The following is a 19,635-nucleotide window of genomic DNA, read 5'->3' as shown; positions in this document are numbered from 1 at the left end:
AGAGCTCAGTGGCTTGTGGTGGCAGGTCCCTGTCAAACGTGAGGCTCCTTTGAATGTCACTCAGAGACCAGGCAATATCTTTACATCACAAATATTACACCCAACTGCTCACCCTCTCTGGCTTGTGTTTACACGCACAATGCACTCACACTTTTTGTGAGGCGTTATTTTATGATTATGTGTTTGTTAAAATCCTGTAGTAAACATCAGGAACAAAGAAGACACACACTCTTGGCTGCCACAGCTGCAGTAATTACGCTGTTCCACACAAAATAATGTAATTGCAGTTTGTTTACACATGTGGAGAAGTCTCCTTTTTATGTAAATTCAGGCTATGTGCATGCATTGTCGGAAGAGATATAAAAAGTCCATTAGGGTGGAAAAAATGCAGCCTCTCTTAGTTTATGACTCACAAAAGAATTACAAGAGAGCTTTTATTATGCAGCGCATCGTGCTTAGTGTCATCCACCTTGCCTAAAAGCAGAATAAACAGGCCTGTGTGCCATGTGACAGTGGACTCTCTGCTTAGATCATCACATTGTTTGTATGAGGGTAAACTCAAATGATGCTCAGCTGTGAAAAACAATATAAAAGTTGCTTGTGAGATTTTAGTGACATTAAAAAGGCTTGTTTTTGCATGTGCGGGTGATTTTTGTTGCACTAGCCATATGTTTTTGGTCAGTGTTTCCACTAACTTCGCACGGCTTTCCACAAAAGCAATCACACATATATTACTAAAATACATCATCGGTTTTTAATTACATTTTGAATTTCTGTTTCACTCCATGTGTAGCTTCGCAATAATTCTTAGTTTTATTTCTGGTGTCGGCTTGGTTTTAGCTGTGATTTCACTCTAATAAAATGGATTCACATGCATAGTTTGTAAATATAATATTATTCACACACACCTCGCAACTCATCACCCCACCCCCATGCAGCTACAGTCGGGCCCTCGAGTCCACATGGAAATGATCAGAACTCAACAAACGCCACGTAAATAGCAACTAGTACACCATAAACAGATCCAAGAATTGCTGCTACACATGAGAGTAAATGTACTCTTTGCACTTTGGAGCAAATGCTTTAATTTGTTTGAGAATTTGCAAGTGAGGTTTAAAATAAGTTGGGTTTGAGGAGGTTTTTTGTTTCCTGCAGCTTGAAGGTTTGAAAGAGGAGATTAAGTGAGAGTTTTTTTGCTTGACATGTGTTTAGTGTACTTTGGCAGTGGTTTTAACTGAACCAAGTGACCTGCTCAGGGAGTCAATGTACGGTGTTGCACAGTTCTTACCTGTTTCTTCTAATCAGCCAGTCAAACCACTCATAAATCCACATCCATGGGGGTGGAACAGATCCAGTACTGCTGACATAATAAGGCCCAATCAAAGCTGAGTGGAATCTGCTGTTGTTCCAAAGTTACATCTTTAGTGTAAGGACAAACAACTGTTCTTAAGTGTTACTTCAGTTAGATTAAATCAGATCATTTATTAAATCAGTTTCTTGCTACATGTCCATTCGTCTTTTTTAAGTGTTGTTTAAATGATTTTCCCTTAATAAATCTGCACTAAATACCCCATTATGACAAAGTGAAAAGCAGGATTTTAGATGTCTTTTGCTAAACACATCACAGATGTGGGTGTAAATTTAGATTAACCACAGGTGGACTCTAATCAAGGTGTGGAAACATCTCAAAGATGATGAAGATATATCAGAATTGTAGGTATATGTTTTTACCAATGTTTTTCATATGTTTACTTAGATATTTATTGTACCTGCAGTGTGGAGGAAGGATATCTGAATCCTTCCTCCACACTGCAGGTACAATAAATACAAACATTTTTGGAGGACAGCGTAGCAAACAAACACTCGAACTTTTCATGAATCCTGTCATAATAACTTGAAAAACATCATAAACTAATAAATAACACTCAAAACTCGAGCTGGTTGAAAAAGTAAATTCCTAATTCTGTCCACTAGAGGGCACTGTCACAGTTCATGCATGTAGGAAGGCACAGGATCTCTCCGTCTTTCTGTTTCTCTTTTATATTAATCTGTTCCCTCTTGGTCTCTAACTATAATAAATACACCCACAGAGTGTACAAAGTGTGCTCTTACCGACATCTGGAGGGCACACGGTTTGCAGACTGGCCCCGCTTGTATTTCCGCGTTGAAGTTGGAGACTAAAGTGGGACAGGGCTGCTGTGTTACGTTTGGGGAAGTTGCTCAATATCGGAAAGACACATTATTACGAGACTGTGAGCAACATATCGTGAGCAAAACATCATTTTGTTCTGCTTGCATGGGTTCACTCAATGGCGGATAATTAACACCCATGCCGGCGGTGTAAGTTGTATAGCAAGTCGGTTTAACTGTCACAAAGTGAGGTTGTGTCAGTGTTTGGTCGTAGAATGAATAACTCAGTTACTTCCGCTACTTATATTCGCAAACTCAGCTACAGTTTACGTCGCAGGTTGTCCGACTTTTTGGACCCTCAAAACGGGTGGAGAGATGTTATTACCTCGATACGGAAGCCGAGTGGTGAGTTGAGGTACACTCAGCTTCACGTGAGGTAGGTGATTCTAGCCTGTGTCATATCAGAAGCAGATGTATTCAGTTTAGATGGAGCATGCTAGTATTTATCTATCCATCCATCTATTTATCTATCTATCTATCTGTGTGCTGTATTGTTTCTCAGGAGGTTCGAAGGCCTTGTCGCACAGGGTAAAAGCCCCACAGTGGAGCTGCTGGTTGACTGGGGGACCACTAACAGTACAGTGGGAGAACTTGTGGACATTTTGAAGAGTCACAAGCTATTGGCTGCTGCTAGTGTCCTGCTGCCTGGTATGATTTATGAGAAATGGCAATATAATAATCACAGAACACATAATACGTATATATAACCCTGTATGCAAAACTACAATAACAAGGACCTCCTGGTCAAAGTTTATTGGTAAAACTTTACCATAAAAAAGCTTTCATAATTGACAGCGGAAAAAATGTGAAAAACATACAGATACTGAATATCAACAAGTATGTAAAGGTAATATATACTTAACATGCTTCCTATAAAATACATTATTTATGATGATGCATAAATGTCCATCTCACAAAGTAATCACAACCATTTTAAGGTATTAAGACCACTCTTTTGACTAGTGCACCGCATCAACAACAATAACTTGATGTCTCGTCTTTTGTCCACACACAGAGGCGGTGGCCGTCTCACAGGAGACACAGCCGGCCTCTCCAGCTGTGGAAACAAACAGCAGGCTATCAGCTAGACTACTGGAAGAGACGGAGACACGTCCACCATCTGACATCTCTGTTCTGCAGCCACAGATTCCTCTGGAGAGCAGTGAGCCAGACCACGCAGGTGTTGCTCTTTTTTTCTCTTCAAATTCAGTTTAACCATGTTTTAAGATGATTTTTAATGATTGATGTTCACACAGTCGCCTGTAGATATAATACATATAAACATAAACAGGAAACATCACAGAATTGCAAGACAATTACAAATCATACAAAAATAAAATGGAATACAATACCCAATGATAATATAAGATAAAAACAATAATAAGAAGAAGAAAGCAGATAAGACATTGGAAATAAAACAATGTGCAAGCATTGAGAGCTGGCATTTACTACTAAACAAGTAGAGGAAGTAGCATTCAGATGTTTTACTGAAGTAAAAGCTGCATCAACACAATGTAAACATGCTTAATTACAAGTTAAAGTCATGCAATTGAAAATACTAAAGTATTATAGGCAAAATGTATCAAAACTAAAAGTACTAATGCTAAAAACAATGGCCCACACAATAGACTTCATATACTCTTGGGTAGTAAATCTTTAACAATGCATCATATTTTCGAAACTACCAATATGTTTTGTAGGTAAAATCTTAATCTGCAAGGAAACGTGTAACTATAGCTGTCAAATATACGTATATAAAGAAGTAAAAAGTACAATAGTTCCCTCTGCATTGTAGTTTAGTAAGGTATAAAGTTATGAAGTTGCTGCTTCTGTGAAGAAAAAGAAATTGACCAGCAGGTGGCAGCAATGGGACCTTAACCACAACAGTCAATCTGACCCTTTTTCTGTGTCCCTCAGACGGCTTCTCCAGTTTCTTGTACCACGAGCTGATGCAGATTACAGGCAACTTTGATGACCGTCCCATATCAGACGGCGGCAGCAGACTGGGCGAGGGGGGCTTCGGCACTGTGTACAAAGGGCTCATTAATGACAAACCTGTTGCAGTGAAAAAGCTCAATCCAGTAAGTGAAAATATTGTCTCGCCAATCTCAACACTTTTGCAGATCTTGCAAATTACAACGTAAAATATTGTCTCATTTAGATGGATGACATCTCCCTGGACGAGCTGCGAGTGCAGTTCAACCAAGAGGTCCAGACTCTGAAAGTGTACGTTTTGTCCTCCGTCTGCGTCCTTGTTACTTAGATTGGTTTTAAGTGACTAACAGCCTCATAACCGTTACGTTTTATTAGCTAGAGCAGACGAGCTGTGTCTGTATTAAGCCTGGGACAAACAAATACCTTCAGTTTGAATAGAGTCGTATAGGCAGCGTTTATAATAACTAATTGTCATTGTAACTTTTTTGTGTCACGAGACTGTTTGTTCCACAGGTTGAAACATGAAAACTTGGTTGACATGGTTGGATTTTCCTGTGATGGACAGCACCCATGTTTGGTGTACGCCCTTATGGTCAATGGTTCTTTGCTAGACCGACTAGCTTGCTTGGTAAGCACCCGTCTACACACACTCTCACTTCAAGTACTTGTGCTTTTACACAGATAATTTCATCATAATGCTTTTTGTCCTTTTTAGGAGGGAAGTCCCCCGCTGTCCTGGCGACGGAGGTCCTTGATAGCTGAAGGGACAGCGAGTGGCTTGGAGTACCTGCACAGCAACCATCATGTCCACAGAGATGTTAAAAGGTGCATAGAAGCCCCTTTCCCACTGGACAAAAAACCAAACACCAACGTACATCTGGCTTTTGTCTTTAGTGGGAAAGGTTACAATCGACACGCGGTCCCGGGACAAATGATTCCGCGGTGGTATTTATCGTCTGCTTTCCTGCACGTTGGCGACATTAAACGTGACACCTTGCCCTTTAAATGACCTTTTCTTAGGTTCTTTCATTTGGGGAAATACGTGTATTGACTTTTTTTTGGCGAGAATTAGACGAAAAGATTGACAGCACTCTGCGACCCCGTTTACACTTGGTCACTTTATGAGATGTGCTTAATGTTTCACAGCTGTCGGCGCTCATAATGTTGTTGTTGTTTTTTTTCCTGTTAGTGCAAATATCTTGATAGATGAACAATTTGTGGCAAAGATCTCAGACTTTGGGCTGACGAGAGCGTCGGCCAAGCGGACGTCAACAACCATGATGACGGAGAGGATTGTGGGTACCCGTGCGTACATGGCACCTGAGGCGCTTAGAGGAGAGATCACACCGAGATCTGATGTCTTCAGCTTTGGAGTGGTAGGCTTTCTACACACACACACACACACACACACACATAAATGCTTGCACGTACACACAGAGGGGGATATTATGTCAGGAAAGGAGAAAGTGCAAATGTCATGGAAAATCTAGAACACACCTCTGCAGTTTACTTGAGTGCAAGTACTGACATGTGCATAATTGCGGGACATAAACATTATAGTATACATTTCTTTCGATTTGTGAAAATAGAGTCCTTTGTTATGCATCAGCTGTCGTTATTTTTGACTAGAAATTCTAAATCAGTTAAGTACCACAGCTGTACTGTATTATTAGCTGTACATGTCGAATATATCATCCTTTTTTATGACATTTGTTGAAGGATTTATGGGATCAGCGGTGTATAAAGCCGCCTGACCTTCCATATAGTGCAGTATATACAGCTTATATGTCTTAGTGGGACAGCTGTGGAAACACTGCAGTGTCTGTGAAGCTACCTGGCACATGGTGGAGTAACAAAGGTTTTCTGTCGTCCGGAGCCGTGTGATTGACCCCGTCTCTCTCTACCATCTACAGGTGTTGTTGGAAATATTGTCTGGACTCCCGCCAGCCGATGAAAAGCGTGAGCCACAGTTCTTGGTGAGCAGCACAAAAGAGGCTTTCACTGCGTATCCTTCAAGCTGCAGTTTACGAGGACAGCTTATTAAAGACTTTGCATTTAATTAGTAATGGCACGTTATCAGTTAGTAGTCATTAAAGAGTGATTGAAAGGGTTTGAGCCAGTTCCATCTGTGCTGCAACATCAAACCGCTGTATAAATGGACACTAGAAATGAAGTTCCTCCAGCATGACAAAAGCTATAATACTAACTTTAAAAGTAAGCAATATTATATATATATATATACGTATATTCAAATCATAGTTTTTAAAGTCTATCGCTGCCTTCAGTCACCTGTAGTTTGATTCCCCGCCTCACTCTCCCAGATGGAGTTGAGGTATGATATAGATGATGAAGACGAGGAGCTGACTTTTGAGGACTTCCTGGACAAAACGATGTGGGACTGGGACCTGAGCCAGGTAGAGAGCGTCTACTCTTTGGCCTGTAACTGCCTCCACGACAGGAAGAACAGACGGCCGGTCATCAAACAGGTACCGGCAGATATTAGGGTGTGAGGTTGAAGCTACCGCTACAGTTGGAATCTGCACTACTTTCTGTGTGTCACCTTGAGCGAAACGGCTGTGTCGTCAGACCCAGGAGCAGTGACACGTCTGGTGAAGGAAGTCCCAGCAAATCCCATGAAACAACCAGAACCACCTCTAAATCGATCAATTCTGCGGCTCTCAGCCCCGAATCCATAGAGTTTTACTAAAGATGCAAATCTTACGAAACACAAATGTTTAAATAAGAAATATATATAACTGAGGCTGTGACCTGGTCTTGTATTTATATGATAAAGCAAAATATACTTTCCCTTCAGGGCCGAGGTCAGGGAAGAATCGTAAATGTGAAAAAAGGGATTTGCTTCGATTATGTTTTCTGTATCTGATGTAAGGTTTTAGTCACTGTTTCTTTTTTGTAGGCAGTCTGTTTGTAATTCATATTCATATGTGTCTCAACAGGTCCTGCTGGAGCTTAAAGGAGTTGTCAAAAGCATTTCTCTGGATTCGAAGGCCCAGGAGTGAAGCAGAGCATCCCACAGAAGATCTGAGCCTGCTTTAGTCACGGTGCACACACTGACAAATTCATTTTCTTCTGAAGTTTTAGAGGAATTAATTACTTTTTCTCTGTGACTTACAAAAATATTTTTTTAAATCCTATTTCTTATGTTTAAGAGGAATACAACTTGGTGTCACTTTTTCTACAGCATGTTGTGAGGCTAGTATGTGAGGAAAGGAACTGTATTTATTGTCAAAGAATAAAATGAATGAAGCACATCGTGTGATTTAAATATTTTATTTTTCTTCTTTTAAAAGAAAGATTTGTAAGAAAACAAATAAGACCAAACATGACTTTTTTTCTATTAGAATGACAATATGAATATTCCCTTCAAATATGAGGTGAGTGTAGTAGTTTGCCTAATATTAATCAGTAGACCAGTGGATGTGGCAACATTTTGATCAAGGTACTTATAGTAGTCCCTTCCCTATCCGCTTGCTTGGTGCCCTCTTGAATGGGAACCAGCGAAGTGTGAGTACTTCCTGTTAGTGAAAACTGAGAAGTATTGATGTAATATGTCTGGAAGCCCGTTCTCTCCACTGTGATCCTCACACACACACACACACAATCACCAGAACAGACCTGACGGTTTCTTAATCATAGAGCATCACACAGCTACAGTATGTACATTTACAGCACTTGCATAGAAAAATAAGTTTCTCAGCAGATGATTTTTCAATGTAAACCACAGTTATATCAAAAAAGAAGTCAATTTTCCAATATAAAATGCACTGTTAACATAAATCAATAGACGCAAGTGGGATAATTCTATCTTTTCTGCTTTGGAGCACCACGTAGGAGACAAATGTGCAACACATTAGACACGGAAACATTAATTGACACAGGCTTAAGGAATGCAAGTTAAGAATTTGAGCATGTGAACTCAAACTGGGGGATTTTATCATAATGGAGCAAGTTCACATTAGTCACACTAACACTTTTTAAAGTCTCAGAGCTGGCAACAACGTAAAAACCTCAAGCGTGACTTTGTTTGGGACTCTTTGAATCGTTGTGAAGTAATTGTGACTGTGCTAACATACATAAATATGCTTCCATTTGGCAAGCTACAAATGGAATTTCTGAAGTGTGTCATTGCTCAGTTGTCCTTGGCGTGCATAGTTGGGTCTCTGGGGAACTTTGTGGGGAATTTGAAGTTGTTGTCTTATTTAAGCGTGTCAAATATTATTTCCCCCCAATCGCAGGAATGCTCCACTGTGGAACGTGCTAGGGGTGGAGTTGGCGGTCGGGTGCTGAGGTCTGTTTAATCTTCCTCCTCCGCGGGGGGTCGGGTGATGCGGCGGACCCCCCTCTTCCCGGGGCCTTTGGGCTTGGCGAAGGCCTGCTTGTGTGCATGCTGCTTGGGATGCACCTCCTCGTACAGGAAATCACCGGTCAATTCATCCCCATCGTCAATCTCCAACTGTGAACAGACAAAATAAATATGAACTCACACACTTATAGCGATGCATGTTCTATTCAGGAAATAAGGTTCTACCTTCATAGATTTACTTTCCCATTAAGGCGAATATTCTCAAACGGCTTCAAAACATTGCAACGGTTATTATTACAAGGCATTTCTGTCCTGTGTCTGCTGTACTCTTCTCACTGGATTCAGGTGAGGAGGTTCATTTGGGGGGAAAATGGGATCTCGTGTAGTTTGGGGCATTAATAAGGAATCGAGCCGCATGTGATGACAAACTAGGGCTGCAAGGATTAATGAAATAATAGTTTTATCTATAAAAACTTTAATTCAAATTTTTCAGTTTCCGACAAAGTTAAGTATTTGAGAAGCTGGAACCAGTGAATTTTGGGCATTTATACTTAAAAAATGACAATCAAAATAGTTGATAAATCTTCTGTCAGTCGACTAATTGTTGCAGCTGTAGATCAAACCACATGCATATACTCCTGACAAAGCACAACTAACTTATGATTATGTTACTTCTGAATTATGAAAGATTTGTATGGTAATGACCACAGTCTGGTATCATGATACAAAGTGTCTCACCTTTTTCTCAATCTCAATCTGGAGATTGTTCTCCACCATGTCGACCAAGGGATTTTTGCAGCTGGAATACAGCATCCTCTCTCGGATGCTGCAGTTGTACCCGGGCATAGAATAAATGAATACTGCAAAAGGAGGAAAGAAAGGAAAATGAGAGGAGCGGCCACAAAGCACCATTCAGAGCACCATAAAACAACACAGCAGTATAGAAACAACAGGGTGGGACAACCGTTCATACCAACGGAATGTGCTCACCTGTGGACTGCAAGTAGTCGCCTTCGTGGGAATGTTTGTAGAGGAAGAAGTGGTAACGTGGCGATTCTTTAGGGATTCTCAGTGGCAGGTCTTTCAACTCTGTTGGCTCAGTGTTGCACAACCGAATCAGCTCCTGTTCAGCGTCTACTTCCTGTTGACAAAGGAAATGAGAAGTTAGACTTGAGGTTGGTAGCGAGCTGTTGTGACCAGGAAGTTCCTGCACTGAATGCCAGACAGCTTAAGAGACACATCGCCTCGCTCTCAGGTGTCCTGAGTTAAACATTTACTCGACAGTTGCTGGTGTGCTGCTCAGCCTTCTCTGGATAAACAGAACATACTGCTGTCTCAAAAAGCTTTGAGGGATAACAAAACAAAAAGGGAACCGAGACAAAGCAGCAACAGTGCCACAATCACTCCTTTGTACTTTGCACTGATCTGATCTTGTGACATCACCCTTTGAATTTCAATGAGAGGGACAAAAGCTTTTTGGGGAAAATGAGTAACTCATTGTGTTTGGTCTGTTGACGGAAAACATTTCTAGCTCTCCAAACAATACATATAATGAAAGACACAGAATTGATTTGCTTAATCAAATTATTGATCCAGCAAAGGTCGCCTCCTCAGTACTGATTTGCTCCCGAGGACTCACCAGTTGTACGTAATTGACTCTTTTGTCCCTAAAACGTTCGAGCGCTGCAATTGCGTCTTTGTGAACAGGGAAGGCCACTCCCTGCAGAGTCTGCTGCTTGGTGTCCACACTGATGTCCGTATGCACCTGAACACAACACAAACACACACAGACCACAAAACCCAAGGCACTTTAGATTTCCATCATTCCGTCATGGACACATCACTGAGGACATTAATCAATGCATTATTTAGAAAATATTGCATTAAATAATACGTGGGTGTCATTTATACGAGTGCATTCACAAAAAGTATCTTTATTAATATGCATATGTACGCAGAAACATGCTCCAACACCCAAATGTATTTCTGAATCGATGATGGGAACCTGTGGTATCCAGTGTGTGTTGTCTAACATGTTGTTGAATGTGTACACACACACACACACACACACACACACACACACACACACACACACACACACACACACACACCCAGAAGCCGGGGTGATGACATTATGTCATCATTCTGGGGACATTATGTCATCATGTCAGCTTGGGTCTTTAAAGTCAGTGACACGAGGGGACAAATCAATGTTCCGTCAGGAGGTTTCCACTCGTGATACTGACTTGTTTAGTGAAATACAATCAAAATCCTTCATTCGAGTTATCAGAAAGTAAAAAGGTTCCCTAAGTGCAACACGTAGCTTGAATGCTGGAGCACGGGGATTACATGAGGTGCTTGCATCCGCGGTGACGAGGCCACGGAAAAGTGGAAATGCTGGAGGATTACACTGATGGATTGCATCTATTTTTAGATTCCTGTTCCCACAAAATGAAATGCCGTGCAAACAAGATTGAGCTTCCGATGTAGCTACCTCGCATACCGAAAAGGGATTGCGGTCCTTTTATCCATCTGCTTAGTAAACGGCAGGCAGTCTCCGAGGCACAGCAATGATAAATATTTCAAAGCCTCTTTCTCATCTAGGCGGTACAGATTAATGGTATATTATCTTCCTTCAACAGCTGGTCAAGTGGGACGAGCACAAACCTCACTTCCCATTTGCTCCGCTGCTTTTAATTGACCACACTTTGGAGCAGGAGTGCACAACTCCAGCACTTCCTTATATGGTAAGAAAGACAAGCGCTTCTTTGTGCGTGGCAGGCTTGGAGAGCAGCAACTAGAATAGGTAGTATTTTCAAAAAACAGAAGAAGAAGAGTTCACTTGGGGTTCATTTATAGAAAAGTGAAACTTCAGATGCTGTTTTTGTTTTCTTTCTCCTTTGTCTGGTGGAGTCCATCTGGCACGGCCCTGAAGCCCTTCACATCATTAGCAGCATGCAATGGATATCACGTTACAGTATTTCTTTATCTTATCACTGCAAAGGCAAAGCACAATGACACAGCTCTCCAGTGCTTGATGCACAATCACTCCCAAGTCCTCGAAAGCTACAGAGCATTCAACATTTGCATGTGGCTCTCCCAACATGGAAATAACAGATTTGAACCCCCATAAAGAGCTCTTCTTCTTTAGCCGCGTTGTTGCTCCGCCTGAATCGGGTTCATGACTGTAAACAAGGATTCTTATGGAGCTTTAGGGGTGTGTGTGTGTGTGTGTGTGTGTGTGCTGTCTGAGCCTAATGGATTCATCTCTGCCAACATCCTGCTGTTCCAATGCATCAGCATCTTTTGTGCTGTGTTGATACTGCCGGGCAAGCATATGCACACTTGCACTGCTGCTGACCTTGTGCTGTTTTTGGAGGGATGCGTTGCTGGCCTTCATTGATACTCCACACTGTTTCGGGATGGGATTTAGATCTCACACACAGGAGATGTGATTAGGAAAAAGACTGCTGTGAGCTGAGGTAAGCTATTTTTAAACTGCACGGAAGCTTCAAGTGTTCGGATGACGTAGTGTCGTCCCTTTTCAGAACCGAAACAGAGAACAAGTCTAATCCACGCCCACCTCAGAACACACTCAAGCCATACAACGAGATGAACTCAAAGGGAAACGATGACTCAGAAATAAAGTCAGAATGTCTCGTCTGTGTTCGTGTGTGTGCGAGTGTGTTTGCACCTCATTTAGCTTAATCTTTCTCAGTTCCTCCTCCGCAGCAGTGAGGGGCAGGGGAGCAGCCTGCAAGGTCAGATATTTCCTGTATCCCAGCAGAGTCATTTCATCCTGACAGAAGACAGCACAATCACACATCAGACAGCAACATAGACTGACTCATTACTACCACATTTCTCTCGTCGGTTGCCAAAAAAGAATATGACTGAAGCTGAACTTTGAGGCCATAAAAGAGCTTCAAGTGTCGCCGTTGTAAGACCAACCTTTGAGGTACCGAACATCTCATCCTTGATGTGCCCTCCTCCAAACTCCTTCTTCAGCGTGGCTCTGGTAGCAGCATATAACATTTTATGTCGCACCTGTTGAAAACATAACAAAGGTTGGAGAATCATTATAACTTAGAAAAGATACGTGTCCTCTACATAGATCAGTCACTGCGTTATGTTTATTCATGCAACATGTTTACATGCTGGCTATCTTCTTCTTTCCTGCTGCGTTGCTACATTTCATGGCATTAAAACATTGCTCCATAGCACTACTGGTCACAAACTCCACAGGGGACCTTTAAGTTCCCTCTGAAACATATTGTTGATTTGAGGCTATTTAAATAGAGTTGACATGAATTGACTCCAATGAGCAGCAAGCACTGGTTGTGAAAGAATTTTGCAACTTCCAGGCAAGCCTCAACCTGAAGCACTAGGCTTTGAGCAAGAGGGCAGGAATGTTAAGCGCTGTTGTGGCTTCCAGAAAGTGAATTCAAACTCAATTGCACCATGCAGTTACAGTGCTAGAAATATCCTGCATGGCACTTTATTTTGGCACAGATGTCTCCTTGCAACATTCCTCTTAGCACTGCTACAGAAACATTCATACGTCTATTCCTCGTGGCTATTTGGAGTCGCAGTGACTCTATTCCATAAGTGATTCATCAAGTTTTAATGGAACCAAATGACAATGACTTAGGTGACATTGCAAGAGTCAAAAACACACGAAACGACGCAGAAAGATAAGCCAGCTTCACCTAAAAGCACCGAGAGGGCGAATTTCAAGTCGGTGATGGGCGGTTCAGACCGAGCACCGTGTTATTTGGGAAAGACCATAATCTCTACCCGTGTTTAGATTTCAAGAGGTTTGTTAGGGAAATAATGAAAGCACTGTTGTCCACATGTATCCAGTTTTCACCAGCATACACAGCATTGCTGCCTTGATGTGGTAACCCCACCCTTCTGACACTCAAAGCAGAGGGGGAGAAATGCTGCGAAGGATGGAAAGCTACTCATTAAAGCCGGCCTGGGCTTTGGTTTTCTTACAATGGAGACGTCCGGTGACCAGGCCAGGAAGACCCACTCATAGCCCTGGTTGTTGGTGGAGTCCAGCCGGTACAGAACGTAGCAGGGCACGTCGTCCTCGAGGAGGGGCAGCACTAAGGAATCGTACTCCTGGTCCCACTTCTTTGCTGCTTTCCTGGTAGTGTCCATCGTCAGCTGCTCTGGAAAGCAGATGTGTGCAACAAAAAATGTCAGCAGCGCATGGATGTGTTGACATTCTAACGTCAGCCTGAGCAGAAGTTTGGGAAGATATACGAGTCCAGTGTTTTCTTGGCAGAGGAAGCTGTAAGCAAACATAAGGACTCTGCTTACCACCGTCGATGACGACCTTTAAGAGTCGATATTGGTCGCCGCTCCTGGCGCTGGCGAAGACGTCCTTCACATCGTTACCCGCTGTGGAAAAGACAGAGACGGCGTCAGTCTCCAGCTGTTTTAATACAGACACTGGCTTTGCAACAGCACACTCCTGCTAACATGAGCACTTCCAGCCCTGGATAGCAAGTTTCACCCCAAAACGTTTTGTGAATCTTACTAACCTGTGAACACACATCATACAAAGACCATAGAGTTATCTTCTCTTTATTAACATGTATGCTTCTATTACCCCTTTATATATATATATATATATATATATATACACACACACACACAATAAAAACAGGTCACTACTTCCCATTCAAATCAGCGGATTGACAATTTTAGCTATTTTAGTGCAGTTTTCCTGTCTAACCCGACCAACGCTGTGGATCAAGTCACACTAAGAATATATCTAAGCATGCAACATGATTGCTATTATTTTTCTTCAGAAATCACACAGGAAGGAACCGTTTCCTATAACACAGAAACGGATGTAAGCTTAACTGGTAAAATACCATAATACATAACATTAGCAGTTTTATCCACATGAGGCTTTGTCCCTTTCTACATGTATAGCCTAGTCAGCTATAGACAGGTGTGTGTAAAAGGAAGCAGTTTCACTTATATGGGCCTTATATTAGGCTCTGCCCTAATTGCTCCTGTAGCTGTGCCTACGGTGTAGACTTGTGATAGAACCTGAATTGAAAGTCGCTTTGGGTAAAAGCGACTGCTAAATGACTGTAATGTAATGTAATGTAAAAATAATCTTTTGGATGATAATAACTTAAGTCTGTTTTAATAACTTGAATGATTTTCACAGGAGAGAGAGAAAAAAGCATAACAACACAACTGATTATACCCAATGCATTTTATGATAATATATATATATATAAAAAAAACTCTGTTGAACGCAGCATGAGGTTAGTAGAAACGTGTATAATCATCGCATCTCCCCGTCTATCATTAACTCGCATAATTTGCACGTTGTTTTACCTCAAAACAGACTGTAAAAATCCGGCTGCCCTATATACCAGGACGTCACGCCCTACTTAAGTCAATTTTATAATAACTCAGAGCAGGTATAGCAGTGATATTCATATATTCATGGAAACACCAGCCGGTCTGTCAGGTCAACAGTTTGGTTAAAGGAAGGCGTCACCCATCCATTTAGAAGGCGAAACTAACGCTAAGGGATTTAAGCTTTATGGTGAGAAGCTATGGCAGAACATGCATTTGCAGTACTGTGAACCAAACACGAAGTACCCGTGATTAAGGTGGCTCAGGAACGAGTGGGTAAATACTCGGGGATTATACCTCATAGTCCTCAAAGTGCCCAAACAGGGCACCGCTGATCTCTCACACACACACACACACACACACACACACACACACACACACACACACACACACACACATCACGGGTAGCTCAGAGCTAGCTAGGAGTGGCTAGCTAACTTGAAGCTAGCTTCTCGTTGCAATGAATTGTTGGAATCACACACACACGCGCGCGCGCGTGCGCGTGCCGCTACATACATAAAGACGGAGACATTGGAAGCAGAGAAACGCATCTACCTTGAATGCCCGTTTGATGTGACATGGTGTCTCTTCGTCGGATAAAGAGCTGATGCAGCTGTTCAGGCGAAACCAGGGCAGAGAAGCAGGAAGTGGACTACACCGACATGACCCCGCCCCGAGTCTGTCGTCATCGACATCAAAATCACATGACACTGTGAAACAATGTATCTAGTTTTTATTCTTTAAATACATTGTTGTCATTTCTTAATAATAGCGGTTTTAATAGTTGACATGTATTGCCTTACAATTTAAAATAAGAAGGATACAAATATTAGCGGCAAAGGAAGTAGTCATATCCTTTTTATAAGTAAAAATGTTTTTTTTAAAACACTCCTTAAAAGTAAATGTCCTTCATTCAAAATGTAAATGGCCCTGAAGTATCAAAATAAAACTTACTCAGTATGAAATTAGACAAATTGTCTCATGAATGTGATTTGAAGTTAGTAATCTTTCCCATTTATTTGACATCTTATTTTGAAAACCGGATGTTGTCTCACGTTAATCTTTCCGCTAACTTTGCAAAGTCCTTCGCTCGCTCCCGATCTGTGCCGTTCGAATGCGTTTACCGTGAATTTCAGCATATAGGCCCACTACAATGTAAGTGTCTGCTGGATTGACCACGGAGATCCGAGTGTCTGCTGATTTAACTGCAGTGAGATTTCCGCCTCTCATGGCAGCAGATCTCATTTGGCGTGAAATCCTGCAACATCTGGAATCCACCGGGCTTCCTGTCTCTGCTCTATGTCCCTCCTACTCATGGCTCCTACACCACGTCAACAAATAAATAAATAAATGAATGAATGAATAGATTTTACAGCAACAAAATCATCCTGTCACCAGAGGGAATGTCAGCTCTGTGGGTCAGAACCGGTCACAACAGACAGAGCAATACCGGAAACAACGTCAACCCGTGTTCAAAATAAGGGTGTCATTGTCATTGTGTCATTTAAAAAGGAGCGATTTAGTGAAATCCAGTGATGCTGGTTCTATAGCTAAAATTAAGCATGCATAGCACTGTTGAGAGTTCAAATGATCTATTTATGATTATACATAATACGTTATTATACTTAGATAATAAGATGGATAGACAAGCCCAAATAAAATATTTGCAAAAAAACATTCCAGACAAAAACGTGTCCGTTTAGTTTTATTTTGAAAGGTGAGGGGCGGATGTTGTGTATGCGTACTGGGTCTGACTTGATGCTGGTGAATAATGTGTGTTGGCTACATTGCGTTGCACAGATGCTATGCTTGCTGTGTGGACCCAGCTACCTCCATCCACTCCACGGCAGCGGCAGCGTCCTAATAACAGCCCAAAAACTACACCGTTTGGCGGGAACCCGCTGAGGAAGCGCCGCCTGGCGCATGGACGGTCCAGCACAATGGCAGAGGATTTGGGGGTACCTCTGTTGTATACCAACAACAGGTCGCATGGATAATCCCTCCGCAACCCTCCCGTATCGTCTCGTGTTTGGAATGATCAGAGCGTCGCTGTCGGCTTTGATGTGACAGGAGAGCCGTGCGGGAGCGGGGCGTCTCGTCCCCTTGGCTGTCGACTGAGAGGAAAAAACGGCGTGGAGCAGGTGCGTTCATGACGGTGGTTCGACCGCACGTGCACGTGGCACAGGGCTTGCACGAATTTCGGCCGTCCCAGATGTTGTTGGGTTCATCGACATTAAAGTTGTGTAATCAGATAATTCCAGTCAAGCCTGTGTTATCTCCGAGGTACGTGTGGTCGGCGATGTGACATTTGGCGTCATCCCCTCTGACATTAGAGGGGATGATGATGATTGTGTGTGTGTGTGTGTGGGTGGGTGTGTGCGTGTGTGGTCACAGACTTATGCTCTTAACACGGTAGTCTATTCAGGAATAGACAGAACTGGCACGAATAGCGGGGCCGTTCAGTGCATTTCCTGCAGCACTTAAGAGGCTGTTTATATTGGGTCAGTCCAAATGTAATTTTTATGGTTTATAGGAAAGCCGGGGAGTTCAGAGGATGTATTATGAGCAGCTGGATGATAAGGATGGCTGATGTCTTCATTGCATTCCCATCATTCTCTGCTACAGCCCACTAACATATGCCATACTGTATATTCCAGGTTGATGAGTCCTTTCTGTGTCGTGTTTGCATGCTCTCCTCCTGTTTTCGTGGGTGTCCTTTGGGTGCTCTGGATGACTCCCTCTCCATGCACGTGTGGGACTCTCCTGCCAGAAGGCGCTGGCCTCAGACTGGGAGCATGGTCCCCTGTCACAACCACTCCTCTTTAATGGTTAGAATGGGATGAAGACAGACAAGTAATTCAGCATTTTAGCAGGACGATTAAGTCATAATTCCACCTATATTAGTGGAATCCCTAGCTTAGCATAACCCAAGGTGGCACATAATGACAAGACAAACATGATGCCAGGGAAATTTAATAGCCACACGGGTGTTTCACTTTTGGCAGCTCTATTTCTGAAGCCGTCGCATCATCCCAAATGCTCACTGCGGGGTATTTTAGGAAACCGTGTCAAAGCAGGGGACAGGTTTTGGGAAGTTGAGTCCAGTCACACTGGGTTAGTTACAGCGAGGGAGTTCAGAGTGGAGTTCATGGGTGAATGAATGTAGTTGGCTTTTAAAAAGAAATCCAGAGGGGTGGACTGTCAGGAAGTTACTCAAGCGGTGCGGCTGCTTGGAAGGTGTTCCCGGGCAAAGCGCCACAATATTTTTTGAGGGGAGCACAGATCAGACGGCTGCGAGGAGGATAAGCCTCTCGAAATCCCGCGCTTCACAGCTAAGAGCGTCAAGATTCTACCTGATCCAGGTATGACACTTACACCCCAACCTGTTTTACCGACTCTTGTAGAATTAAGTCTTTTTAAAGTTTAAACTTCTCGTTCTTGGTTTCAGCTCCTTGTTGAATTGTGAGCTCAGGTAAAACGTGACCCTCAAGACCTCTCTGTCATGTTTGGTTGATAATCTTAGCGTTGACGGGAAAGTCTTTTTCTCTGCGAAAAAAAGGAACGAAAGCTCCATGTAGGTGCATTATTGACGCTGGTGCTGATCACGGCTGTCTTAATTTAGCATAATCCCAATCTGCACCAAACCTCAGTTATATTCCTACCACTAATCTCAGTCTGAGGGATGTTTTCACTCTAATCTGCCCTGCTGATTCGAGTGTAATGTAATCTGACTGAAAGAATCTCTCTCTCTCTCTCTATCTCTCTCTCTCTCCCAGGTGTAGTGTGGCTGGGGGGCTCAGCAGGATGGAAATAGATGCCCGGTTTCGCTACTATTTCCAGCACCCTTGGTCGCGCCTCATCGTGGCCTACCTCGTCACCTTCTTTAACTTCCTCATCTTCGCCGAGGACCCCATCTCTCACAGTCATACGGGGGCCCATATGATTGTGGTGGGCAACTGCTTCTCCTTCCTGTTCAACAAGTACCCGGGCCTCGGCTGGAACATCCTGAAAGTGATATGCTGGATACTGGCCATAATCACTGGCATGTTAGCCGGGAAATTTATATTCCACCGCCGGCTCTTTGGTAAGTCACGCGCACATTAATGCAGCGGAATGTGCCGAGTAATGGCTCTGCTGAGGGAGGGAACCTTCCTCCTGAGTTGTTTTTGTTGTGGCTGTTCACCAGGGAAAAGCACTTACCACTCATACTTTTTTTCCCCAAAAAATAATGGAATTAAAGACAATTGTCGTCTTTGTATCTATGCTCCCACACCCATCCCGCCTTTCTTCTCAGTATTCATCAGATCTGGGTCAAACACTATTTGCAAATCCTTTCATTTTTAATTACTCTCTGGCTCAAGAAGGGCTGCAACTAACATTTATTTTTAGCGTCCAATCTTGATTATTATATGATAACCTTTTCTTTTCTTGAAATATTGGGGAAGTGTTTGTTATTTTTGCTCAAAAAATACTGAGAAAATGCTTCCATGACCTGAAATGACTTAATTGATGAATCCACTAATCGTTTCAGCTCTAGGTTGTATTAGATAAGTGAGGCTACTGCAAGAATAAATAATTATAATTTATGTGATATTTTGCTGCTGAATAGATTTATTATACTGCACATATATCAATGCATTACGCATATTTAAATGCAGAAATGGTTAGTTAAGTCTTGGTAGACTTTATACTTTGTTTTAAGGACTATTCTTCCCGTTTGTATCTGATCAGCGGTGCTTTACCTTTTTGGCTTGTAACTCATTTTAAAGAGGCACCATCTACTCACCCTCTCTCCC

General features: G+C 42.4%; 3 protein-coding genes across 6 annotated transcripts in view; 2 read left to right on the top strand and 1 right to left on the bottom strand.

The window, feature by feature from the left end:
• The first annotated feature begins 2,054 nt into the window (after nt 1–2,054).
• On the top strand, nt 2,055–7,394 carry irak4 (interleukin-1 receptor-associated kinase 4). Of its 2 annotated transcripts, XM_031864563.1 has the most exons (12): nt 2,055–2,340; nt 2,468–2,566; nt 2,693–2,838; nt 3,206–3,370; nt 4,108–4,271; nt 4,352–4,416; nt 4,639–4,753; nt 4,841–4,950; nt 5,315–5,501; nt 6,039–6,101; nt 6,447–6,611; nt 7,083–7,394. In XM_031864563.1, exons 1-12 carry the CDS (start codon nt 2,330–2,332, stop codon nt 7,143–7,145), a joined length of 1,353 nt encoding a protein of 450 aa, XP_031720423.1. In that variant the 5' UTR covers nt 2,055–2,329; the 3' UTR covers nt 7,146–7,394. The 2 variants fall into 2 exon arrangements, with proteins under 2 accessions (XP_031720423.1, XP_031720414.1); XM_031864554.1 differs by having other exon boundaries at nt 2,055–2,566.
• On the bottom strand, nt 6,998–15,514 carry twf1a (twinfilin actin-binding protein 1a). Its single transcript, XM_031864577.1, has 9 exons — nt 15,395–15,514; nt 13,778–13,858; nt 13,448–13,626; nt 12,401–12,496; nt 12,144–12,248; nt 10,089–10,214; nt 9,440–9,590; nt 9,188–9,309; nt 6,998–8,599 (listed from the first exon to the last, which is right to left on the bottom strand). Exons 1-9 carry the CDS (start codon nt 15,417–15,419, stop codon nt 8,441–8,443), a joined length of 1,044 nt encoding a protein of 347 aa, XP_031720437.1. The 5' UTR covers nt 15,420–15,514; the 3' UTR covers nt 6,998–8,440.
• Nucleotides 15,515–16,597: 1,083 nt separating this feature from the next.
• The window catches only part of tmem117 (transmembrane protein 117), a 42,734-nt gene continuing 39,696 nt past the window's right edge, over nt 16,598–19,635 (top strand). Inside the window, exons 1-3 of one of the 3 annotated variants that reach the window (XM_031858400.1) lie at nt 16,598–16,980; nt 17,497–17,667; nt 18,616–18,923. In XM_031858400.1, coding sequence (XP_031714260.1) covers nt 18,644–18,923 — 280 coding nt within the window. In that variant the 5' untranslated portion in view covers nt 16,598–16,980; nt 17,497–17,667; nt 18,616–18,643. Of the gene's footprint in view, nt 17,668–18,615; nt 18,924–19,635 lie in introns of all 3 variants that reach the window. The other 2 variants (XM_031858380.1, XM_031858390.1) reach the window with 2 other exon arrangements.

This window comes from Anarrhichthys ocellatus, unplaced genomic scaffold (assembly GCF_004355925.1).
Source record: "Anarrhichthys ocellatus isolate YVR2014 unplaced genomic scaffold, GSC_Weel_1.0 scaffold2, whole genome shotgun sequence".
NCBI lineage: Eukaryota > Metazoa > Chordata > Actinopteri > Perciformes > Anarhichadidae > Anarrhichthys > Anarrhichthys ocellatus.
This window is presented reverse-complemented; position numbering and strand designations above follow the sequence as displayed.